The sequence below is a fragment of the Mustelus asterias genome, unplaced genomic scaffold (assembly GCF_964213995.1).
Source record: "Mustelus asterias unplaced genomic scaffold, sMusAst1.hap1.1 HAP1_SCAFFOLD_2271, whole genome shotgun sequence".
In the NCBI taxonomy this organism is placed as follows: domain Eukaryota; kingdom Metazoa; phylum Chordata; class Chondrichthyes; order Carcharhiniformes; family Triakidae; genus Mustelus; species Mustelus asterias.
Window position 1 is genome coordinate 41,139 of NW_027592216.1, and position 14,316 is coordinate 55,454.

The following is a 14,316-nucleotide window of genomic DNA, read 5'->3' on the forward strand; positions in this document are numbered from 1 at the left end:
CTTCCTGGGTGGGTCTCATCCACTGGGGACTCATCTTGAACCCGAACTGGCCAAGGGAATGGGGTGGGAGGCAGGTCCTTAGTCACCTGCTCGGCAACGCTCCGACTCCATCCCCAACTGACTGGACATGTCCATTCTGTACAATAACTGCGCGCACTCATGAAGCGAGGGGTTTGGACACTTCCTTCGACAAAGACAAAGTTAAAACAACGATTAAACCATGCACACCTGTAGTGTCAATAACAGTGGGACAAGGTTGACCTCAGCACATCCCCACCCTCAGTGCAAAAAACCACAACCCTCTCCTGCCTGGCGTCCATTTTCCAAAATGGCTTCCCCCGGGTCCCAGCATTACACCACAAAGGAAGATTGAATTTTCGAAGAGGCTATTTTTTTTATATATATATATCTATATAAAGACAACAAATCAACAGTTTAAAAAACAAGTCAGCTGCGCCTCCAGCAGCGAGGCCTTGGCCCCTTAGCTCCTCCAGGAGAGGACAAAGTCTTTAGTCATTCCGTGATGGTCACTAAATGCAAAAAGGAGGAAGTGAAGTCAGTTCATGCTGTGGAGGAAGACAGAGAGAGAGAGAGAGAGAACCAGATTCACCAGGGTCCGATTGGAGCAAAGTGAACTCGCTGCCAGAAACCAAGTAGGCCTCATACGAGGACACACGGACATCCACCAGACTCTCCTTTCGACGCCTTGAGTTGTGGACTGGGTGGACTCTCCAGCTCCTGAAATTTCCTGTGGGGAGGGGAGGAAGAAATTAAAAAAGGAATCATAGAATCCCTACAGTGCAGAAGGTGGCCATTCAGCCGATTGAGTCTGCACCAACCACAACCCTATTCCCGTAACCCCACATATTTACCCTGTTCATCCCCTAACATTAGGGTCAATTCAGCATGGCCAATCAACCCAACCCACACATTTTTGGAGTGTGGGAGGAAACCCACGCAGACACGGGGAGAACGTGCAGACTCCACACAGACAGTGACCCGAGCCGGGAATCGAACCCGGGTCCCTGGTGCTGTGAGGCAGCAGTGCTAACCACTGTGCCGCCGTGCTCGACCTTTTAAAAATTGTCCCATTTGGGGGAAACCAGGAGCGAGAGGGAGGAAGGGTTCGGGAAGTGAACACAACGGGGGGAATGGGGGGAGTGCCAGAGAGACAAGAGGGAGCATGGGAACGCGCGAGATATTAACCTGAAACTTCAGAGCCTGACCAGTCCGCATCTTCAGTACAAATCAGCAGAACCCAAGACTCCGCAAGTTGACGGAAAAATCGTCACAGATACACAAAACACTGAAAAAAGTGTTCGGAGATCTTCACACGCAAAGATTCCCTCGGCAATGCACTCACTGTTTATCCACATGACAGAGGTTCCCTTTCATTGGCCAATGGATGGGATGTTCTTGCGCTGAGGCAAATATGAAAATTGTTGGACCTTCAACCCAATTCACCTGCTCATCATCAAATCCCTCCCTGGGTCGCACACCTTCCGATGACTTTTAATCCCTTCACCCCAACAGCCTCGCAAGTTCTCTGCGTTTCTCCAATCCTGTCCTCTTGAGAATCCCCAATTTCATTTTTATTCTTGTGTGGGACATGGGCGTCGCTGGCTGGGCCAGCATTTATTGCTCATCCCTATTTACCCGAGGGCAGTTGAGAGTCAACCGCATTGCTGTGGCTCTGGAGTGTCATGTAGGCCAGACCGGGGTAAGGACAGCAGATTTCCTTCCCTAAAGGACACTAGTGAATCAAATAGGTTTTTCCAACAATTGTTTCATGGTCATCATGAGATTCTTAATTCCAGGTTTTGGGGGGGGGGGGCACAGTGGTTAGCACTGCTGCCTCTCAGTGCCGGGGTACCAGGTTCGATTCTCGGCTTGGGTCACTGTCTGTGTGGCGTCTGCACGTTCTCCCCGTGTCTGCGTGGGTTTCCTCCGGTTTCCTCCCCAGTCCGAGAAACGTGCTGGTTAGGCTGCATTGGCCGCACTAAATTCTCCCTCCGCGTACCCGAACAGGCGCCGGAGTGTGGCGACTCAGGGATTTCCACAATAACTCCATTGCAGTGTTAATGCAAGCCTACTTGTGACACTAATAAATAAATTAAATTAAAAAAATTATTCCACCATCTGCCGTGGCGGGATTCGAACTCGGGTCCCCCAGAACATTAGCTGAGTTTCTGGATTAATAGTCTAGCGGTAACACCACTAGGCCATCGCCTCCCCTATCAATTTTAAAATCGCTCTGCCATCTGTGGCTGCGTCTTCAGTTGCCTGAGGCCCCGCCAAGGTTCTGGAATTCCCTCTCCAAATCTCTCTGCTTCCTTCTCCCTCTCTGTAAAACCTCCACACACATGGCCAAGCTATTGGCCGTCTGTTCCAACATCCTCTTGGCGTCTAAAACTGGTTTGATGGCACTCATTGATGGCGGCACAGTGGCACAGTGATTAGCAGGGACCCGGATTCAATTCCGGCCTTGGGTCACAGTCTGTGTGGAGTTCTCCCCGTGTCTGCGTGGGTTTCCTCCGGGTGCTCCGGTTTCCTCCCACAGTCCGAAAGACGTGCTGGTTAGGTGCATTGGCCGTGCTAAATTCTCCCCCGGTGTACCCGAACAGGCATCGGAGTGTGGCAACTAGGGGATTTCCACAGTAACTTCATTGCCGTGTTAATGTAAGCCTATTTGTGACTCATAAATAAACTTTACTTTTTAATTGAGGTATCTTACCAAGTTAAAGCCACAGTAAGAAGTCTCACAACACCAGGGTAAAGTCCAACAGGTTTATCTGGAATCATGAGCTTTCAGAGCGCTGCCCCTTCACCAGGTGAGTGACTCACCTGATGAAGGAGCGAGACTCTGAAAGCTCGTGATTCCAAATAAACCTGTTGGACTTTAACCTGGTGTTGTGAGACTTCTTACTGTGCTTACCCCAGTCCAACGCCGGCATCTCCACATCAAGTTAAAGGCATTAAATGCAACTCGTTGTGGGAGGGCACGTGTTTAACCCAGTGGAACCGACTGCTAGTATAGCTGCTTTCCGAGAGAGCAGGTAAGGAACCTTACCGTATTGCTCGCACCAAGTTGTGAAAGGCATTGTCTACGTTTAGTCGGATTTTGGCGGAAGCTTCCAGATACGTCACCTTCAGCTGCCTCGCGAGATTCTCCGCTTCCTCTTTGGTCACCTGCAGTTTCGAGCACAGGACAGGTGGTTATTTATGGAATAGCAACCCACCCCCCACCAAGCCTGCTTCCCCCGTGACCCCCAACCCACCAAGCCTGCTTCCCCCGTGACCCCCAACCCAACCAAGCCTGCTTTCCCCCCCCGACCCCCAACCCACCAAGCCTGCTTCCCCCCCCGACCCCCAACCCAACCAAGCCTGCTTCCCCCAACCCCGTCTCTCCCTCACACAAACCTTGACCCCACGCGAGGCTCACCTGTCGCTGGTGTTCAAGGTCAGCCTTGTTCCCAATGAGGATCATGGGAAATTCATCTCGGTCTTTGACCCGGAGTATCTGACGGTGAAATTTGCTGATCTCGTCAAAACTGAAAAGAAACGTGTTTGTGTCTGAACCATTGATTTATTGTGACATGTATTAACATACAGTGAAAAGTATTGTTTCTTGCGCACTATACAAACCAAGCATACCGTTCATAGAGAAGGAAAGGACAGAGTGCAGAATGTAGTGTTACAGTCATAGCTAGGGTGTGGAGAAAGATCAACTTAATGCAAGGTAAGTCTATTCAAAAGTCTGACAGCAGCAGGGAAGAAGCTGTTCGAGTCGGTTGATACGCGACCTCAAGACTTTTGTATCTTTTTCCCGGCGGAAGAAGACGGGAGAGAGAATGTCCGGGGTGCGTGGGGTCCTTGATTATGTTGGCTGCTTTGTCGAGGCAGCGGGAAGTGTAGACAGAGTCAATGGATGGGAGGCTGGTTTGAGTGATGGATTGGGCTACATTCACAACCTTTTGTCGTTTCTTGCGGTCTTGGGCAGAGCAGGAGCCATACCAAGCTGTGATATAACCAGAAAGAATGCTTTCTATGGTGCATTTGTAAAAGTTGGTGAGAGTCGTAGCTGACATGCCAAATTTCCTTAGTCTTCTGAGAAAGTAGAGGCGTTGGTGGGGCTTTCTTAACTATAGTGTCGGCATGGGGGGGGACCAGGACAGGTTGTTGGTGATCTGGACACCTAAAAACTTGAAGCTCTCGACCCTTTCTACTTCATCCCCGTTGATGTAGACAGGGGCATGTTCTCCTTTATGCTTCCTGAAGTCGATGACAATCTCCTTTGTTTTGTTGACATTGAGGGAGAGATTATTGTTGCTGCACCAGTTCACCAGATTCTCTATCTCATTCCTGTACTCTGTCTAGTCATTGTTTGAGATCCGACCCACTACGGTGGTGTCATCAGCAAACTTGAAAATCGAATTGGAGGGGAATTTGGCCGCACAGTCAAAGGTGTTGGTAGCCAGATGTTCATCATCCACTCAGTCCGAGAGGCGGGAGACCTCTCTGGAGCTGCTGCAAGGTCTGGGTGGAGGAGGGAACCATGGGACGATGAGGATTGGCCTTGCAGGACGTATTGGTGGCCAAACTGCAAACCCAAGCCTTGGGGGAACGTTTAGACATCATTCCAGAGGAACAACTTTTCCCATTGGGGGAGGCGATGGCCTAGTGCTATTACCGCTAGACTATTAATCCCGAAACTCAGCTAATGTCCTGAGGACCCGGGTTCGAATTCCGCCACGGCAGATGGTGGAATTTGAATTCCATAAAAAATATCGAAGCTATGGCATGGAGACAGGCCCTTCAGCCCATACTGGTCCATGCCGACCAAAATGTCCATCTAAGCTAACCCCATTTGCCTGCATTTGGCCCACATCCCTCTAAACCTTTCCTATCCATGTATCTGTCCAAATGCCCTTTAATTGTTGTCAATGTCTCTGCCTCAACCACTTCCTCCGGCAGCTCATTCCACACACGCACCACCCTCTGTGTAAAAAAGTTGCTCCTCAGGTTCCCATTAATTCGTTCGCCTCTTAACTTAAACCTATGCCCCCTATGCGGCATGGTGGCACAGTGGTTAGCACTGCTGCCTCACAGCGCCAGGGACCCAGGTTCGATTCCCGGCTCGGGTCACTGTCTGTGCGGAGTCTGCCCGTGTCTGCGTGGGTTTCCTCCGGGTGCTCCGGTTTCCTCTCTCAGTCCAAAAAACGTGCTGGTTAGGGTACGTGGACCATGTTAAATTCTCCCTCAGTGTTACCCAAACAGGTGTGGCGACTAGGGGATTTTCACAGTAACTTCATTGCAGTGATAATCATAGAAATCATAGAAACCCTACAGTGCAGAAGGAGGCCATTCGGCCCATCGAGTTTGCACCGACCACAATCCCACCCAGGCCCTACCCCCACATATTTTACCCACTAATCCCTCTAACCTACGCATCCCAGGACTCTAAGGGGCAATTTTTTTTTAAAAACCTGGCCAATCAACCTAACCCGCACATCTTTGGACTGTGGGAGGAAACCGGAGCACCCGGAGGAAACCCACGCAGACACGAGGAGAATGTGCAAACTCCACACAGACAGTGACTCGAGCCGGGAATCGAACCCGGGACCCTGGAGCTGTGAAGCAACAGTGCTAACCACTGTGCTACCGTGCCGCCCTAATGTAAGCCGATTTGCGACAATAATAAATAATTTTACTTTATTAAACTTTTAGTTCTCAATTCACCAACCCTGGGCAAAAGACGGAGTGCATTTTGCCCCATCCATGCCTCTCATGATCTTATACATCTCTGTATATCTGGAATTAAGAATCTACTGATGACCATGAAACCATTGTCAGAAAAACCCATCTGGTTCACTAATGTCCTTTAGGGAAGGAAATCTGCCGTCCTTACCCGGTCTGCCCTACATGTGACTCCAGAGCCACAGCAATGTGGTTGACTCTCAACTGCCCTCCAAGGGCGACTAGGGATGGGCAATAAATGCTGGCCCAGCCAGCGACGCCCATGTCCCACAAATGAATAAAAATAAACTCTGCTGGTAAACGAGGGTTCAAATCTCTTTAGTTTTCTTTAAACATCAGCTGATTATTTGTTTTACCGCCAAGTTGGGTAGGGATGTCCAGATGATGAATCCTCTGCTCTTTGTGATTTTTATTAATGACTTAGAGGAGGGGGCTGAAGGGTGGATCAGTAAATTTGCTGATGACACCAAGATTGGTGGAGTAGTGGATGAGGTGGAGGGCTGTTGTAGGCTGCAAAGAGACATTGATAGGTTGCAAAGCTGGGCTGAAAAATGGCAAATGGAGTTTAACCCTGATAAATGTGAGGTGATTCATTTTGGTAGGACTAATTTAAATGTGGATTACAGGGTCAAAGGTAGGGTTCTGAAGACTGTGGAGGAACAGAGAGATCTTGGGGTCCATATCCACAGATCTCTAAAGGTTGCCACTCAAGTGGATAGAGCTGTGAAGAAGGCCTATAGTGTCTTAGCTTTTATTAACAGGGGGTTGGAGTTTAAGAGCCGTGGGGTTATGCTGCAACTGTACAGGACCTTGGTGAGACCACATTTGGAATATTGTGTGCAGTTCTGGTCACCTCACTATAAGAAGGATGTGGAAGCGCTGGAAAGAGTGCAGAGGAGATTTACCAGGATGCTGCCTGGTTTGGAGGGTAGGTCTTATGAGGAAAGGTTGAGGGAGCTAGGAATGTTCTCGCTGGAGTGGAGGAGGCTGAGGGGAGACTTAATAGAGGTTTATAAAATGATGAAGGGGATAGATAGAGTGAATGTTCAAAGACTATTTCCTCGGGTGGATGGAGCTATTACAAGGGGGCATAACTATAGGGTTCGTGGTGGGAGATATAGGAAGGATATCAGAGGTAGGTTCTTTACGCAGAGAGTGGTTGGGGTGTGGAATGGACTGCCTGCAGTGATAGTGGAGTCAGACACTTTAGGAACATTTAAGCGGTTATTGGATAGGCGCATGGAGCACACCAGGATGATAGGGAGTGGGATAGCTTGATCTTGGTTTCAGATAAAGCTCGGCACAACATCGTGGGCCGAAGGGCCTGTTCTGTGCTGTACTGTTCTATGTTCTATGTAACCCCTGGAGACTCCATCTAATCCTGTTGGGTTGACAACCTTAGTTTCGCCGCTGCCTTGTGTCTGTGGACACGATTGGACTTGTTGAGAAATCTCACTTCCATCCTGCCCGCTAATACGTCTGTCGGTGTTTGTACATGTCAGGCAGTTGGTTTCAGTGAGATACGGGAAGGTGAGCAGTGCCTTGTGGCTTAAAGAACCAACTTGTGAATCAGCACCTTCAGAAAGTGAGGGCAGTTGGTAGAATGTTTTTGTTTGTTCATTCGTGGGACATGGGCGTCGCTGGCTGGGCCAACATTTATTGCCCATCCCATTACCCGAGGGTAGTTGAGAGTCAACCACATTGCTGTGGCTCTGGAGTCACATGTAGGCCAGACCGGGTAAAGACGGCAGATTTCTTTCCCTAAAGGGCATCAGTGAACCAGATGGGTTTTTCCGGCAATGGTTTCATGGTCATCAGTAGATTCTTAATTCCAGATATTTTTATTGAATTCAAATTCCACCATCTGCCGTGGCGGGATTCGAACCCGGGTCCCCAGAACATTAGCTGAGTTTCTGGATTAATAGTCTGGCGATAATACCACTAGGCCATCGCCTCCCCAGTGAAGGGCAAAACAGTTTGACTGAAGTCAGTCAGTCGAATGATGCTTCTTCCCAGTTGGCAGGATGAGGTGGGGGGGGGGGGGAACCTGGCCAGAGTAGGGGGCTGTGATTGGATTTACACAATGAAACATCCGGGAATACGGTCAGAGTTGGGAACTCAATTCAAGTTTATTTAACAGGATCGAGGTACAGAAGGTGAGGCCATTATGTCTGTGCTGGCCCTTTGAAGGAGTGGCTGGGCTTAGCCCCACATCCGCAATCTTTGTTTAACCCGGCAGTTCCTCATCATAGAATCCCTACAGTGCAGAATTAGGCCATTTGGCCCATCGAGTCTGCACCGACCACAATTCCACCCAGGCCCTACCCCCATATCCCTACACATTTACCCGCTAATCCCTCTAACTTACGCATCTCAGGACACTAAGGGGCAATTTTAGCACAGCCAATCAACCTAACCCGCGCATCTTTGGACTGTGGGAGGAAACCGGAGCACCCGGAGGAAACCCACACAGACACATCCTTGGACAAAGTTTTAAAAATGGATGCAATGTGAGGGTCACCAGCAGGGCTAGCGTTTGTTGCCCATCCCTAATTGCTTCTGTACTGATGGCTTGTGAGGCCATAGCAACACGGCGACACAGTGGTCAGCACTGCTACCTCACAGCACTAGGGACCCAGGTTCGATTCCGGCCTCAGGTGACTGTGTGGAGTCTGTGCATTCTCCCAGTGTCTGCATGGGTTTCCTCCCACAGTCCAAAGAGTTATAGTCATCGAGGTTTACAGCATGGAAACAGGCCCTTCGGCCCAACTTGTCCACGCCGCCCTTTTTTTAATTTTAAAACCCCTAAGCTAATCCCAATTTGCCCGCATTTGGCCCATATCCCTCTATACCCATCGTACCCATGTAACTATCTAAATGCTTTTTAAAAGATAAAATTGTACCCGCCTCTACTACTACCCCTGGCAGCTTGTTCCAGACACTCACCACCCTGTGTGTGAAAGAATTGCCCCTCTGGACACTTTTGTATCTCTCCCCTCTCACTTTAAACCTATGCCCTCTAGTTTTTGACTCCCCTACCTTTGGGAAAAGATATTGACTATCTACCTTGTCTATGCCCCTCATTATTTTATAGACCTCTATAAGGTCACCCCTCAGCCTCCTACGCTCCAGAGAAAAAAGTCCCAGTCTATTCAGCCTCTCCTTATTACTCAATCCATCAAGTCCCGGTAGCATCCTAGTCAATCTTTTCTGCACTCTTTCTAGTTTAATAATATCCTTTCTATATTAGGGTGACCAGAATTGCACACAGTATTCCAAGTGTGGCCTTACCAATGTCTTGTACAACTTCAACAAGACGTCCCAACTCCTGTATTCAATGTTCTGACCGATGAAACCAAGCATGCCGAATGCCTTCTTCACCACTCTGTCCACCTGTGACTCCACTTTCAAGGAGCTATGAACATGTACCCTTAGATCTCTTTGTTCTGTAACTCTCCCCAACGCCCTACCATTAACTAAGTCCTGCCCTGGTTCAATCTACCAAAATGCATCACCTCGCATTTGTCTAAATTAAACTCCATCTGCCATTCGTCAGCCCACTGGCCCAATTGATCAAGATCCCCTTGCAATTGGAGATAACTTCCTTCACTGTCCACTATGCCACCAATCTTGGTGTCATCTGCAAACTTACTAACCATGCCCCCTATATTCTCATCCAAATCATTAATATAAATGAAAATAACAGGGGGCCCAGCACTGATTCCTGAGGCACACCGCTGGTCACAGGCCTCCAGCTGTGCAGATTAGGTGGATTGGCCATGCTAAATTGCTCCTTAGTGTCTAAAGATGTGTTAGATTAGAGGGATTGGCCATTCTAAAAGATTGGGGTTATAACATTGTGGGTAAATCACTCTGTCAGAGAGTCTTGATGCAGACTTGATGGGCCGAATGGCCTCTTCTGCACTATATGGATTCTATGATTTCAGAGGGCAGTTAAGAGACAACCACATCGCTGTGGCGGTGGAGGTCAGACCAGATAAGGATGGCAGATTTCCTTCCCTAAAGACAGTGGTACAGTGGTTAGCACTGCCGCCTCACAGCTCCAGGGTTGCGGGTTCGATTCTCGGCTTGGGTCACTGTCTGTGTGGAGTCTGCACATTCTCCCCGTGTCTGCGTGGGTTTCCTCCGGGTGCTCCGGTTTCTCCCACAGTCCAAAGACATGCTGGTTAGGGTGCATTGGCCGTGCTAAATTCTCCCTCAGTGTTACCCAAACAGGCGCCAGAGTGTGGCGACGAGGGGATTTTCACAGTAACTTCATTGCAGTATTAAGGTAAGCCTACTTGTGACACTAATAAACTTTAAAAAAAGGACATTAGTGAATCAGATGGGATTTTATAATTGTAGTCACGGTTACGGAGAATAGTTTTAGATTCCAGATTTATTAATCGAATTAAATTCCACCAGCTGCATGAATGGGATTTGAATCCAGCATTAAACATGCTGGGGTGGCACTGCTGCCTCACAACGCCAAGGACCCGGGTTCAATTCCCAACTTGGGTCACTGTCTGTGTGGAGTTTGCACGTTCTCCCCGTGTCTGCGTGGGTTTCCTCCGGGTGCTCCAGTTTCCTCCCACAGTCTAAAGATGTGCAGATTAGGGTGGATTGGCCATGCTAAATTAATGTTAGTGTCAGGGGGATTAGCAGGGTAAATGTGTGGGGTTGCGGGAATAGGGCCTGGGTGGGATTGTGATCGGTGCAAACTCGATGGGCCAAATGGCCTCCTTCTGCACTGTAGGGATTCTATGATTATTCTGGGCCTCTGGATTACTAGCGACATGGACCAGGATGACACCTCCAACTCCCTTTTAAAATTATTCATCATCTCCCAACAGCTTTTCAGCCAGGGCATCCCGACGGCAAGCAAAAGGAAATCTCATTGCCCCAACCTCCCTCTGCCCAACAAGCCGGGCAACTTCTCGACTGAGATTGGGTAACTCGACAAGTAAAATGGCTGCCTGAACGACCAAACGGGTCACATTTCCGTACAGAGGTTTCGTTAACGAACATCCTTACCTCCCCCGATCATTGATAGCAAAAACGAGAAGGAAGCCTTCACCCGAGCGCATGTACTGTTCCCGCATCGCTCCGAATTCCTCTTGTCCGGCCGTGTCCAAAACTTTAAATAAAGCGCAGGAAAGTGACATCCAAAATTAAAAAGAGGTGAGCAGTGAGGGAAATTCTCTCATTGGAGAATAATTTAATGGATTCAAGTCCGCTGGGTCCTTTCCATAAGTCAACACAGCACTAGCCAGCACAGGCGAGCCTCAAACACAGGTTTCCATGGTTACCACTGAGGAAGTTACCCCACACTGACAGAATTAAAATTCTTTCACAGTGAAGCGATGCACCGTGTGAGGAGGCTCTGGGACCACACCGGAATCTTCCTGGATGACTAACACCTTGCCCAGTTGGAGCTGATAAACAAGTGTGAGGCCTAGTGTCTCTCGCTCAGAACTCTGCACCGTGCTGCTCCCCGCCAGCCCCTCACCCCACCCCTGCCCCGCTTCCACTTCCACCCCGCCCCTTCCCCCACACCCCTCTCCTTCCGCCACCCCGCCCTGCCCCTTCCCCCACACCCCTCTCCTTCCCCCACCCCGCCCCTTCCCCCACACCCCTCTCCTTACCCCACCCCGCCCTGCCCCTTCCCCCACACCCCTCTCCTTCCCCCACCTGGCCCTGCCCCTTCCCCCACCTGGCCCTGCCCCTTCCCCTTCCCCCACACCCCTCTCCTTCCTCCACCCCGCCCTTCCCCTTCCCCCACACCCCTCTCCTTACCCCACCCCGCCCTGCCCCTTCCCCCACACCCCTCTCCTTCCCCCACCCCGCCCTGCCCCTTCCCCCACACCCCTCTCCTTCCCCCATCCCCCTGCCCCTTCCCCCACGCCCCTCTCCTTCCCCCACCCCGCCCTGCCCCTTCCCCCACACCCCTCTCCTTCCCCCACCCCGCCCCTTGGGGGGGGGGGGGGGGGGGGGTGATGGGGGGGGGCACCACCTCCTTCCCCGACCTCCAAGCCCACAAAATACAAATGCCAACTTGCATGCACAGACACATCAGAATGTACATGCCCCCCTCCGCCCCCCACCCCCACACACATAGACACCCCCCCCCCCTCAGGATGGCTCAGTGCTTACAGAACTTCCACACGCAGCCTTAGAAATCATCAAAGTGTCCCCTGGAGTCGGAGAACACATTGCAATCCCTCCCTGGCCACACCGCTATTCGTAACCTCCCCCATGATCCCTGTGAGATCGCCGTGTCCCTCTCGCCTCTTGTGCAACACTCCCGTCAGCCCATCGTTGGCAGTTGTGTCATCCATTGTCCAGGCCCCAGGCTCTGGAACTTTTCTCCCCAAACCTTCCTGCCTCTCGCCTCTCTCCTCCCTTGCGCCTCTCTTTTGCTAAGCTCATCACCAGTCCCAATGTGACTGAATTTTATTTGATGACAGTCCCACGATGTGCCTCGCAGATGTTTAGCTGGGGCGGCACAGTAGTTCGCACTGCTGCCTCACAGCGCCAGGGACCCGGGTTCGATTCCCGGCTTAGGTCACTGTCTGTGTGAAGTCTGCACATTCTCCCCATGTCTGCATGGGTTTCCTCCGGGTGCTCCGGTTTCCTCCCACAGTCCGAAAGACGTGCTGGTTAGGGTGCATTGGCCGTGCTGAATTCTCCCTCAGTGTTACCCGAACAGGCGCCGGAGTTTGGTGACTAGGGGATTTTCACAGTAACTTCACGTAAACCTGCTTGTGACACTAATAAATAAACTTCAAAACTTTACTGGGCCTCATTTGGAATATAGTGTTCAATTCTGGTCGCCACACTGCCAGAAGGATGTGGAGGCTTTGGAGAGGGTACAGAAAAGATTTACCAGGATGTTGCCTGGTATGGAGGGCATTAGCTATGAGGAGAGGTTGGAGAAACTCGGTTTGTTCTCACTGGAACGACAGAGGTTGAGGGAACGACCGGATGGAGTTCGACAAGTTTATGAGTGGCGTGGACAGAATGGATAGTCAGATGCTCTTTCCTAGGGTAGAAAAGTCAAGTACTCGGAGACATCGGTTTAAGGTGCGTGGGGAAAAGTTTAGAGGAGATGTGCGAGGCAAGTTTTTTTACACAGAGGGTGGGGAATGTCTGGAATGCGCTGTCCGGGTAGGTGGTGGGAGCAGGTACGATAGCGGCATTTAAGGGGCAACTAGACGATTACATGAATAGGATGGGAATGGAAGGATACGGGCTCCGTAAGTGCATACGGTTTTAGTTTAGGCAGGTATCATGGTCAGTGCAGGCTTAGAGGGCCGAAGGGCCTGTTCCTGTATTGTATTGTCAAGAACGCAACAACTAGAAGCAGGAAAGACCATTTGGCCCTTCAAGCCTGTCCCACTATTCAATACCATCATGGCTGATCTATGCCGGTCTCAGATCCTTCTCCGTGCCATTTCCCCCGTCGCCCTCTGTTCCTCGATCTATCAAATATTTATCCACCTCCACTTTAAATACTTCTAATGATCCAGCCTCCAGCACCCTTTGGGGCGGAGAATCCCAGAGATTCACCACCCTCTGCGAGGAGAAATTTCTACACACCTCAGTTTGAAATGATTGGCCCTTTATCTTGTAGCGATGTCCCCTTGTTCCAGACTCTCCCACTGGTGAAAACATCTCACCATCTACCCTGTCCGGCCCCCTCAGGATCTGTTCGAATAAGGTCATCCCCTCACTCTTCTGAACTCCCAAGAAATACAGAGCCAGACTAATTAGTCTCTCTTGATGGGACAAGCCAGGGATTAGCCTGGTGAATCTTGTCTGGGCGGCCTCCAATGTTGTCAGTGTGAGTGAGCCAGCCACACTTGCTGTAAAAACATCAGCTGTGAGTTGCGCTGGACAGCTGTACTGTCTGTGCTAACCCCCCGGCGAAGGGCTCATGCATCACAACATGTGTAACTTACTGTCTAGCCTTGCTGCCTGGTCATCGATGACGCATTGCTTGGTGTACGAATCTTCAATGGTGGGGTCATAATCTGATACAAAATAGGACTGGAATGCAAAGAAACACAGAATGAATCGAACCCCGTTAACAACACACAAACCCAGCTTTGTAACTGGGTGGGACAAAAGAAAAACTCACGACATCCTATCCTATTCCCGGCTTGGGTCACTGACTGTGCGGAGTCCGCACATTCTCCCCGTGTCTGCGTGGGTTTCCTCCGGGTGCTCCGGTTTCTTCCCACAGTCTGAAAGACGTGCTGGTTAGGGTGCATTGGCCGTGCTAAATTCTCCCTCAGTGTACCCGAACAGGCGCCAGAGTGTGGCGACTGGGGGGATTTTCACAGTAACTTTATTGAAGTATTGGTGGCACAGTGGGTTAGCGCTGCTGCCTCACAGCGGCAGGGACCTGGGTTCGGTTCCCAGCTTGGGTCACTGTCTGTGTGGAGTCTGCACATTCTCCCCGCGTCTGCGTGGGTTTCCTCCCACAGTCTGAAAGATGTGTGGGTTAGGTGGATTGGCCATGCTAAATTCTCCCTCGGTGTACCCGAACAGGCGCTG

General features: G+C 50.5%; 1 protein-coding gene across 1 annotated transcript; it reads right to left on the reverse strand.

Annotated features, from left to right (window-relative positions):
• Positions 1-371: 371 nt before the first annotated feature.
• LOC144489520 (ras-related protein R-Ras2-like) lies at positions 372-13,806 on the reverse strand. The gene is made up of 5 exons (XM_078207390.1): positions 13,719-13,806; positions 10,792-10,894; positions 3,443-3,551; positions 3,071-3,189; positions 372-748 (listed from the first exon to the last, which is right to left on the reverse strand). Exons 2-5 carry the CDS (start codon positions 10,857-10,859, stop codon positions 661-663), a joined length of 384 nt encoding a protein of 127 aa, XP_078063516.1. The 5' UTR covers positions 10,860-10,894; positions 13,719-13,806; the 3' UTR covers positions 372-660.
• Between the last annotated feature and the right edge of the window lie 510 nt (positions 13,807-14,316).

What these genes read in the sequence shown, in the direction of transcription:
- LOC144489520 (XM_078207390.1), bottom strand. Translation starts at nt 10,859, where the DNA reads ATGCGGGAACAGTACATGCGCTCGGGTGAAGGCTTCCTTCTCGTTTTT. An exon ending in GCTATCAATGATCGGGGGAG is followed by an intron (nt 3,552 to 10,791) that starts GTAAGGATGTTC and finishes GTTTCTTTTCAG; the next exon opens with TTTTGACGAGATCAGCAAAT. An exon ending in ACCTTGAACACCAGCGACAG is followed by an intron (nt 3,190 to 3,442) that starts GTGAGCCTCGCG and finishes TCGAAACTGCAG; the next exon opens with GTGACCAAAGAGGAAGCGGA.